General features: G+C 37.1%; 2 protein-coding genes across 2 annotated transcripts; both read left to right on the top strand.

The window, feature by feature from the left end:
• The first annotated feature begins 2,657 nt into the window (after nt 1-2,657).
• On the top strand, nt 2,658-5,374 carry LOC134601772 (interleukin-1 beta-like). The gene is made up of 4 exons (XM_063446273.1): nt 2,658-2,805; nt 3,501-3,680; nt 4,335-4,468; nt 4,968-5,374. The coding sequence occupies exons 1-4, from the start codon at nt 2,658-2,660 to the stop codon at nt 5,169-5,171; spliced, it is 666 nt and encodes a 221-aa protein (XP_063302343.1). The 3' UTR covers nt 5,172-5,374.
• A 7,403-nt stretch (nt 5,375-12,777) lies between these two features.
• Nucleotides 12,778-17,913, top strand: LOC134601771 (interleukin-1 beta-like). Its single transcript, XM_063446272.1, has 7 exons — nt 12,778-12,877; nt 12,974-13,028; nt 13,667-13,712; nt 14,551-14,773; nt 15,444-15,623; nt 16,442-16,575; nt 17,161-17,913. Exons 1-7 carry the CDS (start codon nt 12,778-12,780, stop codon nt 17,362-17,364), a joined length of 942 nt encoding a protein of 313 aa, XP_063302342.1. The 3' UTR covers nt 17,365-17,913.
• The last annotated feature ends 2,959 nt before the right edge of the window (nt 17,914-20,872 follow it).

Raw genomic sequence — 20,872 nt, 5'->3', positions numbered from 1 at the left:
AGGTGCGGTAGGAATTTCGCTAGGTGGTTAACAAATCCTATGAAGCGCTGGAAATATTTCACAGTCAGTGGCTGTGGCATATCGAGAATGGCTATTATTTTTTTAGTGTCAGCCTTCAAATCCTCCAACGATCTATGTGTCCATGGAAGCGGATCTCTTTGACCTTGAATTGCAGTTTCTTCAAGTCAAGCCTTAGCTTCACCTGCCTACAACGATTCATCACTTACATCAGTTGGCCATCATGATCTTGTTCTGTTTCCCGATCTGTATCCCCACAGCCAGCCACAAGGATGTCATCAAATATTGGACCAATTCCTCTTAGTCCAGGCAATAGTTCATAATGCTTGCGTTGATACACCTCTGGTGCAAATGGCACTCCAAAAGGCAATTTGAGGCATCTTTTCCTGCCCTAGGGAGACCAGAAGGTTGTCATGTAAATACTTGCATTGTCCAACTTTCATTGTAAAAAAGGCATTCTGTGCTTCAACAAGCTTGAACAAACTTGCCTTAGGAAGCTTGTACAACACATCCTCAAGAGTAGGCATGATGTAGTGAGATCAACTCAGTGCCTGATTCAAGAATTTTGAATCTCTGTATATTCTTAACTTTTCAGGCTTCTTTACAATCACCATGTTACTTGTCCAATCGTATGTAAATGCCAATTGGCCAAATATAGAGCCTTCAAAAATTATTAATAGAGATCTTCTCAGGTGCAAACTGTACACCCGCCCAGGATCACCCATGATCCTAAACAGTTCTTGGCTGCAATGAGTAGTGGATGTGCATTGCCGAGCAGTGCCAGGTAGGAAGTCAAAACATTCTAAAATAGTTTTGACTACTTACAATGCACCAGGGAACAGCTGGCACTAAAACCACTAAAGTGTTCTATAGCGGTCATGGTGCTGGGAGGTTTCCTTTAATTTCAAATAATCCTAACTTAGTCAATAATCAAGCATGGTTTTTAGACTTTGGGCAATTTATTTAAATAATTCTGTCTGTAATTAGTTATGATGGCGAATAGTTCACTTGAGTTTAATAAATTATAGGAACATTTTACTATAATGCTACAGTTGAAGGAATATCCAGAAATGCCATATTAAGAAAAAAAAATGTAAATGAGGAAATTTGTTTAGGAAAAAAAATAGTTTCCCATGTTTGGCAATGTATGGCTAGTGACAATTGCTGCAAGCTGTGTTAAAACCTTTCTTGCACAATCAGAGGGCGTGTTAGCATTGTCTTATAAAAGCAACAGAGGACGAAGCAGATTATACCAAAGAATATCATCTATCTGGGAAACAACAAGATCTCAATCTCAGGACAGATCAATATCAGGTATTTATCATCCTGCCTGCTGTCTCATATCTACATCAGATGGATAAATCCTTCCTTTAGCTAAATCATTGATTTCTTTATTTTATGTCTAAACAGAAAAGACAATGGCACAAGTATCAGACATGGAATCCTATCTAATGGACAATAACAGGTAACGTGGCTTAATTTAGCAGAATTACGTGTACACTCTAAGGAGATTTTGTCTCTTTTTTACATATATCTATATATATTTTAAAATGTAATCATTATTGTATCATTAGTATTTCAAACTTTGTAACTGATTGGAGACACTTAACACATTTTTCTTTATTTTAGTGAATATGAGGAAAATCACTATGGAGTTTTTTCCTGTGGATCCAAGGTAAATTCCTCCACAGTTTCAATTTAATTTAAATAATATTAAACGCTCTTTATTACAATTAATACACAGTCCCTTTATGGAAACTTAAACCAGTCCTCTTCTCGTATAGAAATATTTTTTTATAATACATCTTTTGGATCTTGTGTTTAAACATTGAACAACACTTTTGTTATTAAAAAGGCAATATATTCAAATTAACTATCATAACTGCTCTCACACGACATTTAAGTAAAATACAATAGATTTGCCTGCAAGACTAATTTGCAAAGGTTTATGTAACAGGTTCATAATTACATTACAATTGAGTGTCAACAGAGAAAATTACTATTTAAACTTGGCTTAAAAAATAAAAATTTAACTAAAAGAATTATAAGATTAACATTTTTGCTCTAATAAAAAAAATAGTCATATTTAGTGGTTTTATTCAAATACATAATATGCTAATCCCAACTCACACAAATGTTACCAGACAGGGGCAAAGGGCAGTTGGGCGTGCATTACTGTGTACCTAGCAACTCCTGGCACACCCCCTGGGCACACCTATGAACAGGGTTAAGAATAATGTGACATGATGATGAAAAGAGAGAACTCCTATAAATTGATAGAAATGTAGTATTAATATACATGTTTATACCCAATGATTAGTGTGAGGTATATCACTCCCTGTCCATGTATTCCCTAAACATTGTGTAGATGACATTAAAATCGCCAGGTTGGAAAAATAGTAAAACTGCAGTAATGTTGGTTTAAACTTTCCAATCTGTTTCTCAGGTTTTTTTTTTTACTGGTTAGTGATTAATCCTCTAAATCTGCCATGTGGTGTTTGACTGTCTTGTATTTGGAATATTATTTTAAAACATAGTTAATGTGGCCTATTGTCTTTTCACAGAAAGGGGTTCACAATTCCCACTGCATCTCCTGTCACAGAAGGTCCTGTGTGTGCAGTTCAGGAATACATCTGGAGATGGCCACAGAGGTGGATTCTGGGTACTCTTTCAGGAAAACCGTGGTACTCGTGGTGGCTGTTGAAAAGCTGAAAAAAGGGTTAATTTGGAACATGGGGTTCAAAGACACAGATTTACTAAATCTGCTAAATTACATTTTTGTGCAAGGTAAGCAGCAAAGTGGTTAACAAGAGTTTATTACATTTAATTTATCAGCACTGAGGGTTATAAATGAAGAACAATTTTTGTACAAAATGTCAGAAATGGAACAATCAAATGGAATATTTAATTGGTTTCCATGGCAAATGCTTATTTTCTAGTCCCCAGAATTATTTGCCAGGACTAGACATGTGTAGTGTGTGATGTATTCTACAAACAAATGGAGAAACCAAACCTTCCCAGCTAGAAGCATTGACTACACAAGTTGGAGACAAGATGTATTTCATATCAATAGCAATTACTATGAGACTGTTGAAATGCAAATGTATATTATAAATAATCTTGTTTGCTTGTAAATAGAAATAAACATATAAAATATAATATTGTTTTTCTTATTTAGTGGCAGATTGGTTAATTATAAAACTGTAGAGTTAAATATCTGAAATATTATTGGCAGCAGTGAATGCCCATTAGTAATGATCAAGTGACATTAACCCACCCAGGGGGAATTTTGACAACTAATAATGTAGTTGATACAATGGACATGATGTCAGTACAGCTTAATATGTACACCAAAACACTGGAATTTTATTTAAAATAGGAATACGCAGTCAGAAAGAAGACTGGTGTAGATTTATCGGAAGTAAAATAAGTTCCTCAATTTAACAGTAAATTCTAACAGACTGCATGTGTTTTTTTTTTAGAAGAAATTCCATTTGAAAACACAGAATTCACTTTCGCTTCCTTCCCCAAGTACAAGTGCATTAAAACAAGTGAATGCAATATCAGAGATTCTCATAATAAGAGCATGGCTTTGCAGCAATTCCCTGGGAACGCCAAACTTGTAGCTGTTTCGCTTCAGGGTTTAAACACCCGGAGAGAAGGTAAGTCAGCGTTACATGTTTCAGAGATTGCTAGGCTAGAATTCATGCTCCTAAGGCAGATCAGCAATGTTTAAGCTGGAGGGTTAAAACAGGGGGCACCCAGACCACATCATTGAAATAAAGTAGTGTTCCCTTACATGCCAAGTAACTCTCTAGGGCCGGGGTAGACAACCTTCAGCACTCCGGATGTTGTGGATTACATTTCCCCTGCCAACATTATGGCTGTAAGAGCATTATGGGAGATATAGTCCACAACATCTGAAGTGCAGAAGGTTTCCAACTCTGCTCTAGGATATAGAACTCTGAGGATGCACCACTTTTATGACTCCAATAAAATTAATGATGGCTGCCAGAACCAACAAGATTATCAGACTTTTTATTAAAGCAATTAAATATATATAAAAAATAAATACAAAAAACAAACAAACTGCATTTTGTCAGAAATCCCATAACACAGAAACTGCTTTCAGTGTCAGACCATAGGCCAGTGTCTAAAAATTCTCAGTTTAGTGAATAACCAGTTTGTTGATCATGCAGATCCCCTTTAAATGCAGTGTTTATTATTTGTAGCGAATCCTTATTCATTATTATCATCATTTCTGCAGCAATTGATTATGGGTTGTTATATTAACATTTTTTTTCTTTTCTTTACAGAGAAGATTACCATGTCTTTTTACGCTACTCAGAGTTTGAGCTCACACCTACAAGCAGTAACTTTGGGTCTAGCGGGGAAGAACCTCTACCTATCATGCACCCTTGTAGAAGGCGAAGCTCAGCTGCATTTGGAAGTAAGTAAAGTAGTAAATGTAACCAAAAGAGCATTTGCATTTGCCAGCATTGACGGGCATCTTAATTAAGCCACAATTTTAGATTTTTAAATAAGCTTTTAAAATGATACAATTTATAATATCATGATATTCTTGGATACATTTCTAAAACATCATATATATATATATATATATATATATATATATATATATATATATATATATATATATATATATATATAAAATTATTTTTCTAAATATTAAATAATTGTAAACGTTTCACCAAAAATGTTATATACAGTAGCATTTTATCTCTGCAATGTTGTAGTCAACTCACTAGTAAATACATTTGTTATTTTAATATAATATATATATATATATATATATATATATTTATTTTGTTCATTTACGTTGTAGACTACAAATATGATGCAGCAGCTCAGCTGTTCAGCCATCTAGTGACAAGCCGGTATTGCACTATATTAATAATTCCAACCTTTCTTATTTTTTTTTTACTCAGGAGGTCAAGAACATTAAAGAAGTGAAAAATGAGGATTTGTTAAGATTTATTTTCAAGAAGTCTGCATTTGGGTCTAGATTTACCTTTGAGTCTGCGTCTTGCCCTGGCTGGTATATCAGCACTTCTCAAGCTGAAAATGAATTGGTCCAGATGAAGCCTGAAGCTGATCAAAAATATATCAGAGAATTCTTAGTCCTTTCCTAGAATATATACTTATATATTGCTATATATGTATAGCATAATCTGTTATCCAACCCAGTATCCTGCATGTATGTACTGAGTACAAGGCAGAAATAACTGTGCTGTTTAATATAAGCATCTGGTATAGAAACAAAACTTTAAGCACACATTGTGCTGTCATGTTCCAATCACATGCATAGCTGTAAAGAACCGTTCAGTAATGCATTCTGGGATTGCCTGCAATGCAGTGTGGGTGTGGGTTATAAACTTCTCAAATGCAAAAAAATACTTTATCAGTTCTTAACAAAAATAGATCTTCACACAATGTCCATATCCAAACTAACATGATCTACATACATACCAGACAAAGTAAACGGCATTTAGTTTTTATGGTTTAACTTTTATAAAGTTTAGGTTTCTCTGTGAGAGATTATACAAATAGCACCGATTGGGATTGCTTTCTTCCTACAGTTGAAAATTAGCATTAATTTATTTTACCTTTTGCCTTTGTATGTTTTATACAGAATATATTTATACACTGCTGATTGTAAATAATATTTGAAATGATTTAATGGCATTTTGTAATTTGTGTGTGACATTTGACATTTTAATTTTTTAATAAATGTGAATGTTATTGTACTACGGATTAAATGAGTATCCATCTTTATGATCATCTTTAAGACTTAAGCACCGAAATGCGCGTCGGTGTTTCTATTTCTTTGTCCTTACATGGACACTTGACACTATGGGTGTGGAGCACTTTGAAGATGCTCTAATTTTATACTATTGATTTTCCCTTTCCTATACTCTATCTGTCTAGTTAGTTTTACAGGGAGAGAGGCTTTATAAAGTTATTGTCAGTACATTTGTAACTGACCCCTCATTTCACTTATACCTCTCTCTCCCTGTTTTCTATCTAGTTCCCTACCTGTATTATCAGGACTCCTGGTGTACATATATATATATATATAAATGAAGTAAAGCAAGCTGCACTCACGGACTTATGAATTCAAATGGTGTTTATTCCATCGAAGGTAGAAAAAAAGAAGAACGACGTTTCGGTCCACACAGGGACCTTCCTCAAGATCAAGTGATACAAACATTACATAGAAAACATCTCAAATATATAGGACATTACATTAATTAGAACAACTTACCCCAGGTGATGTGCTTACTCGCCGGCGTTCACCGCTGAACACCGCGCATGCGCGCACTGCCTTGTGACCCTACGTTAACCAATGGCCCCCATGTACGCAAATGTATATATGTATATTTTTGAAACGACCTACATACTTCCAGTCTACGGTGATAAAATCATGAACTTTTTCAGATTTATCGACGACCTATTAATAATTTGGACAGGTACAGCTCAGGAAGCGCAACAGATGGTGGATAATTTAAATAAATTGGATACACCCATTCGATTTACATCAGAAATTAGTACTGAGAGGGTACATTTCCTTGATCTACAAATATGGTCAGATGGAAATGAACTTCAATTTTCACTATATACCAAGCAAACGGATCGCAACACACTCCTCCATGCACGGAGCGCTCACCCGGAACATTTAAAGGCATCATTACCCAAAGCACAATTTCTAAGAACGATACGCAATAATTCTACCTGTGCAAAAAGGGAAGAACAATTAGCGGAAATGAAGAACAAATTCCTATCCAGGGGATATAAAAAAATGGACTTAGAAATAGCGCTACAACAAGCCAGAGAACATACTCCAAGAAAGGGGGCGATATCTCAAAGTCGAATACTATGTCCAATGACTTATAACAGCAAGGCACCGAGTCTATCAAACATCATTAAGAAGAACTGGAATATGCTGGCACAAGATAATACACTCCCTGGAATCTTTAAACAACAACCACTAATATGTTACAAACGTAATAGAAACCTGCGAGACATGCTGGTAAAATCGGACCCCACACAAAGCTATATGAAGATGGAGAAGATACAGAAACGAGGCAGCGTAAGGTGCTTGGGCTGCGTTACCTGCAGCCATATGGTTCCCACACGCTCTTTCCACCATCCACACACTAATGAAGAGTTCCTCATTAAATTCACAATTACATGCAAAACGATGTTCGTGATTTATAAAATTCTATGCCCATGTGGCCTATCTTACATAGGCAAAACCGAAACACAGCTATGTGACCGTATACGGGGACACCGTTCCAATATTCGGACAGCCTACAGGGATGGAAAAAGCGATAAACCAGTCGCAAGACATTTTTTGGAGCTTCAGCACCCCCTCTCCTCATTAAAGTTCACGGCCATTGATCATATCCCTGAACCCCGGAGGGGTGGGGACAGAGGGATGCTACTCCTTAATAGGGAAACGTTTTGGATCTTCAGACTGGACACTGTCTCACCAAGAGGCCTTAATGAAATTATATCGTATCATTCATTTATTTGATTTATTGCTTGCAACAGGAATGTATATTATGTAAATAAGTTTTTTTGTAATAATATTTGAAAATGTTAATTAGTTTTAAACTTTATGGATACCCTTATGCTATGGGAACTATAGAAACACAGGTTTTCCATGGCAATAATTTCAATATAACTTTGGGGGCTAATATGTAAACCAATATATACTAATTTAGTACCACACAAAATATTACCCTAAGTAGGAAAAAGGGAATTTGGGTTCCATTGTAGTTTAATTAGGCGCCCTAGGACCATAGAATAATGTAATATAGCTAAATCAGGGGACTTTTTGTTTTTCAGGCGCATTGGAATCTTTTTTCAATACGGCAGAATTTGAAGTTAAAGGAGTAAATCTCCAAGCTAAAGTGTGATAGGATTAAGATAATCCAACACTTCTATATGCTATGTTAGCACCAGAAGACACATTCCCCACGTCATAAATTAAAAACCTTAATAGACTCTAATTTGCTATTTACCAACCCTAATGGATCCTAGGATTTAATATCTGCCTTTAACTAATTGTTGACATTTCCTTCATTCTTTCAATTTTTCATTTTTTAAGAGTTAATTGAATGTAAATTAATCCATTTCTCATCTCACTTCTAGTTTTTTCACGATCAGGCACTGTTATTGTTCATTTGTGCTTCCACAGCGGTTCCATGGCAACGTCTACACACGTTGCTATGACAGCGATGTACACGTTGCGTTATTACGCATGGACCGGGGGTTAACGTAGGGTCACAAGGCAGTGCGCGCATGCGCGGTGTTCAGCGGTGAACGCCGGCGAGTAAGCACATCACCTGGGGTAAGTTGTTCTAATTAATGTAATGTCCTATATATTTGAGATGTTTTCTATGTAATGTTTGTATCACTTGATCTTGAGGAAGGTCCCTGTGTGGACCGAAACGTCGATCTTCTTTTTTTCTACCTTCGATAGAATAAACACCATTTGAATTCATAAGTCCGTGAGTGCAGCTTGCTTTACTTCATTTATCTACAATTTAACTCCCTGGAAGTCTGGCACCCGGCAGGCCTTTTAAGGCACAACTTTATACCTTTAGCGTGAGTGCTGAGAACTGTTGTATTTTTATATATATATATATATATATATATATATATATATATATATATATATTACCCAGGATCTCTAGCCCCTATCTGCAGCATCTATATTAGGACTCCACAGGTGGGTAGGTTTGGGACCTATACACATCTGCCTGCTATTTTGGTAGATACTCTGAAGGTTCCAACCCTGCATCTAGCAGAGGGTTGTGTGGTTATAGGGACACTATGGGGAAGTATACCTTGGATGAAGCCATTCTTAATAAAACTTTTTTTGTACTATCTACATCCTGGATCCCTCCAAGCTCATTTAGCAATATAGTTGTTCCCTATACCAAGTATTGTGGTAGAGAAGGGATTTGGTATTTTGTATATACTTTATTTATTCCTAGCCCCCCCCCCCCCCTTTTCTTTTTGGGGGGTTATTGAGCTATCCACTATCGTTCTATATATGGCTATTTCTATATCCAGGTGATGCTCGGGGTCTCAGGTTTTGTTCTATATTGAGACCCCCTAGCATCTCTTTCTTTTGTTTGTTTTGACCTATTTAGGGGTAAAGCCCCTGGAAACCCCTGGAGTCTCCTTGCGGTACACAGGATAGCGAGTCCAGACTTATGCTCTCCCGTCGAGGCACGGTGATCTAGTCTGATCTTGCTACCTGTTTTCTCCATCTTTATGATGTCTACATATTTGTTTATTAAAGGGTAAGCAAAACTGAGCAGAAATTTAGGATACTTCCACCTGAATGAATAACACTGACTCCTTCCTATTCCTAATTAACTTCATGTAAAAGATGTGTTCCTTTCAGTCAGGTGTATGTGAGCCAGAACGAGACAAACGAGGGAAACTAGTGCCCCAACTAGTTGTAAACAATGTGTACACAATAATAATTACACCTAGAAAAGTGTGTGTAAATAGTACAGGTGAAATCTCACCTAAATGCTGGTTTTAAAACAAACAAAAAAGGCTTTTAGGATTGCTAAATATAGATAGCGCTATCTCCTGAGTGTCATTGTAGATACGATAAATAAATCTAGATATTACTAGGGTAAACCTATATAAAATAAATGACCTCGGAATGCTCAACAGGGAATATCGCCTACACACAATATTGTTAAATAAATACCGGTATATGTTTGAATAAGTACATTATTAGATAGATGCAAGATGGGTATACTTATAAGTACAAATGGAATGTTGCCTAAATAGAGATTTCGAAAATCAAACCAAAGGGGGGCAGTTTAATTTGGTAATGGTGGTTACTGCTGTTATCTGAGTGTCGTTGGTAACATATTGATTGTAACTGAATATCATTAGGGCAAATGTGATCTAAATAAGTAGTCTTAGAGTTCTCCATAAAGGATATCGTTTGCAAGCGATTTCACTTGGTGAATATGTAAGTATATCTAATACTAGAATTGGTGTGAATATCTAGTTATGCCAGAGGCTTCCGACATTGGAAATGTTTATTAGCAAGTCGAGCCTTTGAAACATAGTATATAAAATAACTATGTGCAATGTTGCAATCTCCCAGTGTTGGCATGTGGCTTATATGGTGATTCAGATACAAACATAAAGATACTATAATTCCTAAGTTGGTTAGACTGTGTCTCTCAACATGCCTTTGAGGGCATCTATCTATGTAATATAGTAAAAACCAAAGAAAAACAAGTTAGCTGCGCTCTCTCCTTAATCCCTATGTATTTTTAAACAAATGGAGGTTTTTTAGTTACCTCCAAAGGCCATGAGAGGATAAGCCCACCTGCCAACGTCAAGGCAGCCCCCCCCCTAGGCGGGTCCTAACTCTAACCATTCACCTTGCTTCCTTGAGCCTCTGGCAAAAATCTCTACTGAGACAGAAAGGGGTATTTTTTATATACACCCCTATACATTATTAACCCTTAATAGGGAACACATGGGATGGGCAGCTGCATTGTAACAAGGCTGAGTGATACAAAAAATGGATACAAATGCAGAAAGATAAGTCCTGCGCTCACTCCCATCACTGGGCGGCTGCAAATGACTACAGTACACATCAGCCCCAATATATAGTAAAAACCAAAGAAAAACAAGTTACCTGCGCTCTCTCCTTAATCCCTATGTATTTTTAAACAAATTGAGTTTTTTGTTACCTCCAATGGCCATGAGAGGATGAGCCCACCTGCCAACGTCAAGGCAGACCCCCCCCCCCCACACCCCCCCCCTAGGTGGGTCCTAACTCTAACCATTCACCTTGCTTCCTTGAGCCTCTGGCAGATTTATTTTATGGAGATGTGCATGTGCATATACTCAATGTTTCAGACCAACTTCCTTGAGATATTAAGGAAAGTTTGGTAATGGAATTGAAATGGTGAATATGTACTATTGCACAACTGTAAAAAAAAATTATAAAAAAAGAATCTGGTGTGGATTCCAAATTTACACAGTAACAAGGTGGAACTAGGCAGCAATTTGTGAAGGAAGAGTTTCCACTGAAAAACCTGCAGGGACATGCTACAGACACAAGAACCAGTACATTAAGCTGTAATCTTCTGGTAACTATGGTTAATAGGACATTGTCCCAGGCACACCCCATTTTGTTTAATTTAAATAATTACTTACATATGTGAAAATCTGAAGTGAATTCAAAGCAAATATAAAATTTTAGGCCAAAGCAGTCGAACCGGAACATAACTTGGCTATATTGACCTTAGTTTTAAAATTCACATTGACTTCTAACTTTAGTGAATAACCCTTGAAGTATCCAAAGCAAGGAGCTGGGCAAGAAGAGATCAGTTATATCAAGAATATTTTGGACTAAACCAGGCTAACTGGATTCATAGAACTGGCATCACTCTTAGCGGAACAAATGTCTACAAGAGCTGAACGCTAACATCTTCAAGGCTGGAATTTAAAGACAAATCCTACTGCCAAATGCATTGCAGTTGTGTACATGATGATGTTTATCTGTGCGTCTCTTTGTGTCGGGTTGACACCATATGCATCAATATGGCTGCAGTCAGGGCAGGACTGGGGAGTTTTGAAAACAGCGGCCCATTGAGAAGGGGGCGGGGCCAAAGAGGTTTTTTTTTTCAATTAAATATTAAAAAAATTTGTATATTAGAATTTCTTATATTAAAATTTCTTATATTAAAAAAGGGATATTAGGGACATGAAACGTGGTACAAGTAAAGGTTATATATAACCACAAACCTCAACATCTATATTTAAACCAGAAGGGGGTCAAAGTGTCCCTTTCAAAGATCCATCGCATCTCACGTTTATTTAGTTTTTCAACATGGTTTCTCCCCCCTCACCCCCCCCCCCTCCAAACTTCTTCCACTTTTTGTATCCCAATAAAGTGCAAGTACTTAGGATCTCCATTGTGAATTTGAGCAAAATCAGCATCCCCATCCATGATGCTCTCCCACCTCTGTAGCCCCTCCACGATGCCCCCCTCCTCCCCAGCCCTTCCATGACTCTCCCCCCCTCCCCTTACCTGCTCGTCGCATGGGGTACCCAGTCTGCCAGGAATTGCTGTCTCAGTGAGTACGTTCTGTCAGACTGCGCTCCTGTTTGGCCACGCTACATACAGTGACCGGCAGGAGGGGAGTGCTGTGTACTCCCCTCCTCCCAAGCTCCAGGCGACTGCAGACCCCAGGCCGGTGTGGCTGTGGCCCATGGTCACAGGGGTTGACAGAGCGGCTGGGCCCCCTGGAGTGACGAGCCGCAGTTGCGACTCCTGCAACCGTGGTAGTTCTGCGACTGATGAAAATCACTAAAGTGCTCTGTTGCAGTCATGGTGATTGGAGGTTTCCTTTAATTTCAAATAATCCTAACCATCTTACAGATACATAGTCAATATTTAAGCATGTTTTTTAGACTGTAATTTATTTAAATAATACTATCTAAAATTAGTTATGATGGTGAAGAGTTCACTTGAATTGAATAAATTCTAAGTAAAGTTTTACTACAAAATTACTGCCAAGGAATATCCAAAATATTATATTTGGAAAAAAATCGAAGCACGTCATGTTATAAATGGTGAAACATACTTTCCCACATCCTGCAATGTATATCTAGTGACAATGGCAGGAAACTGTGGTAAAACCTTTCTTGCACAATCATACAGAGGGCGTGTCTGCAATGTCTTATAAAAGCAACAGAGGACGAAGCAGATTATACCAAAGAATATCATCTATCTGGGAAACAACAAGATCTCAGTCTCAGGACAGATCAATATCAGGTATTTATCATCCTGCCTGCTGTCTCATATCTACATCAGATGGATAAATCCTTCTTTTAGCTAAATCATTGATTTCTTTATTTTATGTCTAAACAGAAATGACAATGGCACAAGTACCAGACATGGAATCCTATCTAATGGACAATAACAGGTAATGTGGCTTAATTTAGCAGAATTACATGTTAACTCTCAGGAGCTTTTCTATTTATATATGTATTGTAGATTGTATATTTATATATGTATGTATATATATATATATATATATATATATATATATATATATATATATATATACAGTGAGGGGAAAAAAATATTTGATCCTCTGCTGATTTTGAATGTTTCTGACAAAGAAATGATCAGTCTATAATTTTAATGGTAGGTGTATTTTAACAGTGAGAGACAGAATAAAAAAAAAAAAAACAACAAGAACGCATGTCAAATAAGTTATAAACTGATTTGCATGTCAAGGAGTGAAATAAGTATTTGATCCCCTATCAATCAGCAAGATTTCTGGCTCCCAGGTGTCTTTTATACCGGTAACGAGCTGAGATTTATATTGTGGCTGGAGGTCGCACCGGGGCAAACACAAGACCTGGGAACTTAAGAGCTGGGACCGTGGAGATATGGATATGGATATGGATATGGATATGTATATGTATATGTATATGTATAGTAGATTATATTTGCATTGCATTAGCATTTTCATTTCCATTATTGTATTTTTAGTATTTCTAAGTTTGCCCCTGAAAAGAGAAACTAAACACATGTGTTTCTTTATTTTTTTTTTAGTGAATATGAGGGAGATTTTTATGGAGTTCTTTCCAATGGATACAAGGTAAATTCCACCACAATTTATATTTAATTTAAATATAAAACATAACATATTATAATTAATACACAGTCCAATTATGGAAACTTGATTAAACAAGTCCTCTTCTTCTTGTATGGCTATATTTTTTTTCATAATCAATTTTTTTGATCTTGCGTTTAAAAATTGAACAAAACTTTTGATATTAAAAAAGTAATATATTCACATTAACCAGCAAAAATACAAATTTGCACAGGTTTATGTTCCTTACAATAACGTGTCCACCCAGGAAATACTACTATCTAAACTTGGCTTACAAAATAAAAATTTAACTAAAAGAATTATGAAGAATTATAAAATGTGCATTTTTGTTCTAATAAAAAATAGGTGTAGACAGAGGTTTTATTGAAAAACATAATATGCTAATCCCAACCCACACAAATGTACCCAGAAAGGGGGTAGAGGGCAGTTAGTCTTGCATTACCTAGGCACTCTTGGCACACCCCCTGCGCACACCTATGAACAAGGGGAAGTGTAACGTGACATGATGATGAAAAGAGAGAACTCCTATAAATTGATAGAAATGTAGTATTAATATACATGTTTATACCCAATGATTAGTGTGAGGTATATCACTCCCTGTCCATGTATTCCCTAAACATTGTGTAGATGACACTAAAATCGCCAGGTTGGAAAAATAGTAAAACTGCAGTAATGTTGGTTTAAACTTTCCAATCTGTTTCTCAGGTTTTTTTTTTTACTGGTTAGTGATTAAACCCCTAAATCTGCCATGTGGTGTTTGACTGTCTTGTATTTGGAATATTATTTTAAAACATAGTTAATGTGGCCTATTGTCTTTTCACAGAAAGGGGTTCACAATTCCCACTGCATCTCCTGTCACAGAAGGTCCTGTGTGTGCAGTTCTGGAATACATCTGGAGATGGCCACAGAGGTGGATTCTGGGTATTCTTTCAGGAAAACCGTGGTACTCGTGGTGGCTGTTGAAAAGCTGAAAAAAGGGTTAATTTGCAACACGGGGTTCAAAGACACAGATTTACTAAATCTGATAAATGACATTTTTGTGCAAGGTAAGGAGCAAAGTGGTTAACAAGAGTTTATTACATTCAATTTATCAGCACTGAGGGTTATAAATGAAGAGCATTTTTTTTTTTTTTTTTTTTTTTAACAAAATGCCAGAAGTGGAGCAATCAGATGGAATATTTAATTGGTTGGCAAATGCTTCTTGTCACAAATATATCCCCAGAATGATTAGCCAGGTACCACAACTAGACATGTGTAGCGTGTGCTGTATTCTACAAACAGATGGAGATACTATGACTTAACTGCTACACAAGTTGGAGACAAGATGTATTACATATCAATAGCAATTACTACGAGACTGTTAAAATGCAAATGTATGTTATAAAATAATCTTGTTTGCTTGTAAATAGAAATAGACATATAAAATATAATATTGTATTTCTTATTTAGTGGCAGATCGGTTAATTATAAAACTATAGAGTTAAATAGCTGAAATAATTTTGGCAGCAGTGAATGTCTTTTGTTAATGATCATCTGAGTGCTCAGTGCCAGATGGATTTAGTGTCAGTATGGCTTAATATGTTGACCAAAAACATTGGAATTTTATTTAAAGTAGGAACACACAGCAACCAGTTCTGTAGAGTTTTCGAAAGTAAAAAAATAAGACCCTCAATGTCAAATTAAATTCTAACAGATTGACTTTTTTTTTTTTTTTAGAAGAAATTTCATATGAGAAGACAGAATTCACTTCCGCTTCCTTCCCCAATTACAAGTACATTAAAGCAAGTGAATGCAATATCAGAGATTCTCACAATAAGTGCATGGCTTTGCAGCAATTCCCTGGGAACGCCAAACTTGTAGCTGTTTCGCTTCAGGGTTTAAACACCCAGAGAGAAGGTAAGTCAGCGTTATAGTGTTGTCAGAGAGTGATAGGCATAAATCTCTGCTTATAATGATTCATTAGGAAATCAACAGTCAATCAAACCAATGATGGCTGTGAGAAATTACTCTTAAAAGACAATACACATTCTATGGTATAGAACTCTTGAGGATGCACCACTTTTCTGACCCCAATAAAATTAAATATGGCTGCCAGAACCAACAAGATTGTCATTGTCTGACCTATTATAGCAATTGAACATAAAACAAAACTTAAATTAAGAAAAAGAGAGATTTCTGGCGCTTGCTTTTTATATCTGTAGCAGCTCCAACTTCCCGAACCAGAGTCTCTTCCTTCTGGTCGTAGAACAAAACTTGTTTAATGCCCTGCATTTTGTCAGAAATCCCATAACCCAGAAACTGCTTTCAGTGTCAGACCATAGGCCAGGGGCCAACATTTGGTACTGTAGCCGATATAGACTATGTCTCCTATGATGCCCAGACAGTTGCCAAAGCTCACCTATCACTATCACAGGGTTATTCAGTAAAGTTAGTACTGTCAGGAATCCAAAGTGAATTTCAAATTTAAGGCCAAAGTAGCTGAACTGGAAACACAGCTGACTTGGAGAATTGTTTTCATTGTGTATGATTTAAAATTCACTTGGCATTGCTGACAATTCTCAGTTTAGTGAATAACCAGTTTGTTGATCATGCAGATCCCCTTTAAATGCAGTGTTTATTATTTGTAGCGAATCCTTATTCATTATTATTATCAAAATTTCTGCAGCAAATGATTATGGGTTGTTATATTAACATTTTTTTTCTTTTCTTTACAGAGAAGATTACCATGTCTTTTTACGCTACTCAGAGTTTGAGCTCACACCAACAAGCAGTAACTTTGGGTCTAGCGGGGAAGAACCTCTACCTATCATGCACCCTTGTAGAAGGCGAAGCTCAGCTGCATTTGGAAGTAAGTAAAGTGGTAAATGTAACCAAAAGAGCATTTTCATTTCCCAGCATTGACGGGTATCTTACCTAGGCCACAACTTAATATTTTTGGATAAACTTCTAATATGATTTTTATTTTCAAAATATTACAATATCAAAAATATATAATATATCAAAACATGGATATTAATAATATAATTTTTTTTTCTAAATATGAATAATTGTAAAAGCTTTCCAAAAACATTAGAAAATTAAATCTTCTTTATTCATCCATATCCTGAGAAAAGTTCACATAGATGAACTGAAACGTTAACTGTTGTTTTTTTGGATTTATGTATAAAGAAGATTTAATTTTTTTTACAGACCTTGAGAGCTAGCATAAGTATGGACTCGTGTGTGTGTGTGTGTGTGTGTGTGTATATATATTGAAATAACGAATATATTTACTAGCAAGTTTACTACGACATTGCAGAGATAAAATGTGTATATATATTATTTTGTAGGCTACACATATATAGGACAAGTGCAGCTCAGCTGTTCAGCCATCTAGTGACAAGCCAGTATTGCACAATATTAATAATTCCAACCTTTCTTATTTTTTACTCAGGAGGTCAAGGACATTAAAGAAGTGAAAAATGAGGACTTGTTAAGATTTATTTTTCAGAAGTCTGCTTTTGGGTCTAGATTTACCTTTGAGTCTGCGGCTTGCCCTGGCTGGTATATCAGCACTTCTCAAGCTGAAAACGAATTGGTCCAGATGAAGCCTGAAGCTGATCAAAGATATATCAGAGAATTCTTAGTCCTTTCCTAGAATATATACTTATATATTGCTATATATGTATAGCATAATCTGTTATCCAACCCAGTATCCTGCATGTATGTACTGAGTACAAGGCAGAAATAACTATAAGCGTCTGGTATAGAAACAATCTTTATGCACACATTGTGCTGTCATATTCCAGTCACATGCATAGTTCTAAAGAATCAGTATGTAATGCATTCTGGGATTGATTGCAATGCAATGTGGGCATGGGTTGCAACCTTTTCACATGCAAAACAAAAGAAAAAATATTTGTAACATAAATCAATTATAGCACAATGTTCATATCAAAATATTGAAGCTCTACATACATACCAGACACTTGTAAAAATGCAAACAGCATTTAGTTTTTATGTTTTAACTTTTATAAAGTTTACGTTTCTCTGTGAGAGATCATACAAGTAGCACCGATTGGGGTTGCTTATTTGTTTCAGTTGAAAATGAGCATTAATTTATTTTACATTTTGTCATTGTATGTTTTATACAGTATATATTTATTCACTGCTAATTGTATATAATATTTAAAATTATTTAATTGAATTAAAATGCAAACATCAAATTCTGTAATTTCTATGTTTTGTTTGACATTTGCATTTTTTTTTAAAGAATGTGAATGGTATTGCACTGCGGAATAAATGAATATTCCTATTTATCATGTCTGCATATTTGTTTATTAAAGGTGAGCAAAACTGTGTTTTGGGATACTGCCACCTGAATGAATAACACTGCCCCCTTCCCATGCCGAATTAACAACTTATTGTACCGTGTATGGTTCTTTCAGGGCCGGATTTATATGTCAGGTGTTACTTTGTGTGTGAGACAATTTGGTTTTCATAAAGAAAAGGCTTGGTTACTTATTCAGAATGCATAGACATTAGGGTGCCTAGTTTGGTGCAAGATTTTAAGATCAATGTCATTTGGCTCAAACTGGAGTTTACTGAATGATTTGTAAGTAATTACTTTGATGGAAAAAGAAGCTGTATGAACAAGAAGCCGATCTTAATATGACGCTCTGAGAATAGAAAGCGATCTGCAGTCTTCAAATATGAAGCTGGACAAATAAGAAGCTAACGTCCGCATCATAGTTTAGTGTTATTGAAAAGGGTGTTTGTGACATGAGGAATTTGAAATGTTTGTCACTGTCCTATTTATTTTGTAGTCCAAACAGCCTTCTATGAATGATATTAGGGCTACAATAACTGGTATACAGTGTGCATCACTCAACACTTTAATTCTCTTCCTACAAGTAATTCCCCGTGTGAGAGGCTGTTAGCGGGCAGATGGGAAGTGATCACTTTCCCATTAAGTCCAGCCTCACACACAGACACTGGAGGAGCTAGGACAGCAGTGGGTTATACACTCTCTAAAACTGTTCCTGCAGCTCTGCTAACAAGCTTAGGTGACTGACTGGACTGCAGAAGACCCTAACCAAGTTACTGATCTCCCCACCAGTCAGCTTAAAGGGAAACTATAGTACTGAACATAACAATTGTTTTCCTTCTGTCCACGCACTTTGATTTTCAAAAAAATTAAGTGAAATAAAGATTACTTGCCTCCTATCTAGTGCTGGGACTGCTCCTCTGCAGCCATCCTCTCCTCCTTCAGAGATTTCAGCATGCCTGCTGATGTCTTAACACACATCCTAAACTACTCTTTCATCTGGTGTTGTCACTGCTCCCCTTAAGCATGCTACTATTGTACCCATCCTAAAAAAGCCATCCCTAGACTCGTCTTCCCATTCTACCTATCATCCAATATCCCTTCTTCTTTTTCCTCAAAGCTTCTAGAAAGACTTGTCTTTACTTGTATGACTCACTTCCTGAATTCCAACTCCCTCCTCGATCCTCTTTAATCTGGCTTTCACCCCCTACACTCTACTGAGACTGCTCATAATAAAATTACAAATGACCTAAATCCAAAGGCCACTACTCCAAACTAATTCTTCTTGAACTCTCTGGCGCCTTTGACACTGTTGATCATGTCCTTCTTCTCCACACTCTTCAATCCCTCAGTCTCTGTGACACTGTCCTCTCGTGGTTCTCCTCCTATCTCTCCCAATGTTCATTCAGTGTCTCCTTTTACAATGACACCTCCTCCTCTCGCCCTGTCTCGTCTCTTTTGGATTCTGCTACCATCTGTATGCCAATGACACCCAGATCTGTATGCCGACGACACCTCTGATCTCTCCCCCGTGGTCCTACAACGTGTCACTGCTTGCCTTTCTTCAATCTCCGATTTGATGTCCTATCGCTTTCTGAAACGCAATCTCTTCAATCTTCTTTTTTTCTCCCCTCATAATGCTGATCCTCCTCCTTCGCTTTCCCTGCAAGTTGATGGTACTTGCATTAGTCTGTCCTTGCAAGCTCGCTGTCTTGGTGTTATCTTTGATCCTGGCCTCACCTTTGCACCTCATATCCAGAATGTTGCTAAAACCTGTCGATTCCACCTTAAAAACATTGCCATCTTCCGCCCCTTTCTCACGCAAGATTCTGCCGAGGAGCTTGTTTATGCTCTCGTAATCTCTCGCATAGATTACTGTAATTCTCTCCTAGTTGGTCTCCCCAGAAGCCGAACTGCCCCGCTACAATCAGTAATGAATCAGTAATGAATGGTGATCTTTCTCACCCACCGCTCCTCCCATTCCTCGCCCCTCTGTCGATCCTTACACTGGCTTCCTGTATCCTATAGGTGTTAATTCAAAATACAAACCCTTACCTATAAAGCTCTAACCAACTCTAGCCCCTCTTACTGTCAGGATTACAGAATGATCCAGCACATAGAATTGTGTAGCACAGAGGACTGATAGGTAACGTATACCGGACCTTAGAAAGGCTGTACTAACGTACCAAAGATTAGTCAGGAATAGCCGAGGTCAAGGGACACAGAAAGAGACACAACGATAAGGAAAAGCCAGGGGCCAGGGATGCCAGAAAACAGGGAAGTCAAATAACCAGAAAAAACAGAATCAATAACGCGCTCTCGGACAACCACCAGGGAAACCACGACAGGGCATTGAGCAAGAGGAGAACTGGGCCTAAATACCCCGCCTGTGCATCAGATTTGTTGTAACCGGCCTTTGACCCTAAAGGCAGTTACCAGGTTCCTATTTGCATGATTGCTGCTCAGCACAAACCCTCCTTTGGATTGATTGCTGCTCGGCACAACTTTTCCTTTCAGGACAGTAATTTTGTTCGGCACAACTTTTCCTGTCAGAACAGTAAATGCCATTAATCACATTTTTATGTGCGGAATACGTTACACTTACATTTCTTCACTGATTCATAGATATGCCCCTTCTCGATCTCTCTGCTCTTCTGGTGACCTTCTCCTGTCCGCTGCTCGCACCTTTACTGCTAACTCGCGCTTCAGGTTGCTCCCTTCCTTTGGAACAGCATGCCTGCCCCCATCAGACTCTCCCCTAGTCTTCAACTGTTTAAAAAGTCCCTCAAAACGCATCCGTTCAGAAATGCTTATGGACTCCCAGAGTAACTTATCTATA

Source organism: Pelobates fuscus, chromosome 3, assembly GCF_036172605.1.
Source record: "Pelobates fuscus isolate aPelFus1 chromosome 3, aPelFus1.pri, whole genome shotgun sequence".
Classification (NCBI taxonomy): Eukaryota; Metazoa; Chordata; class Amphibia; order Anura; family Pelobatidae; genus Pelobates; species Pelobates fuscus.
Note: the sequence above shows the minus strand (reverse complement) of the source record. Positions and strands in the feature narration are given on the sequence as shown.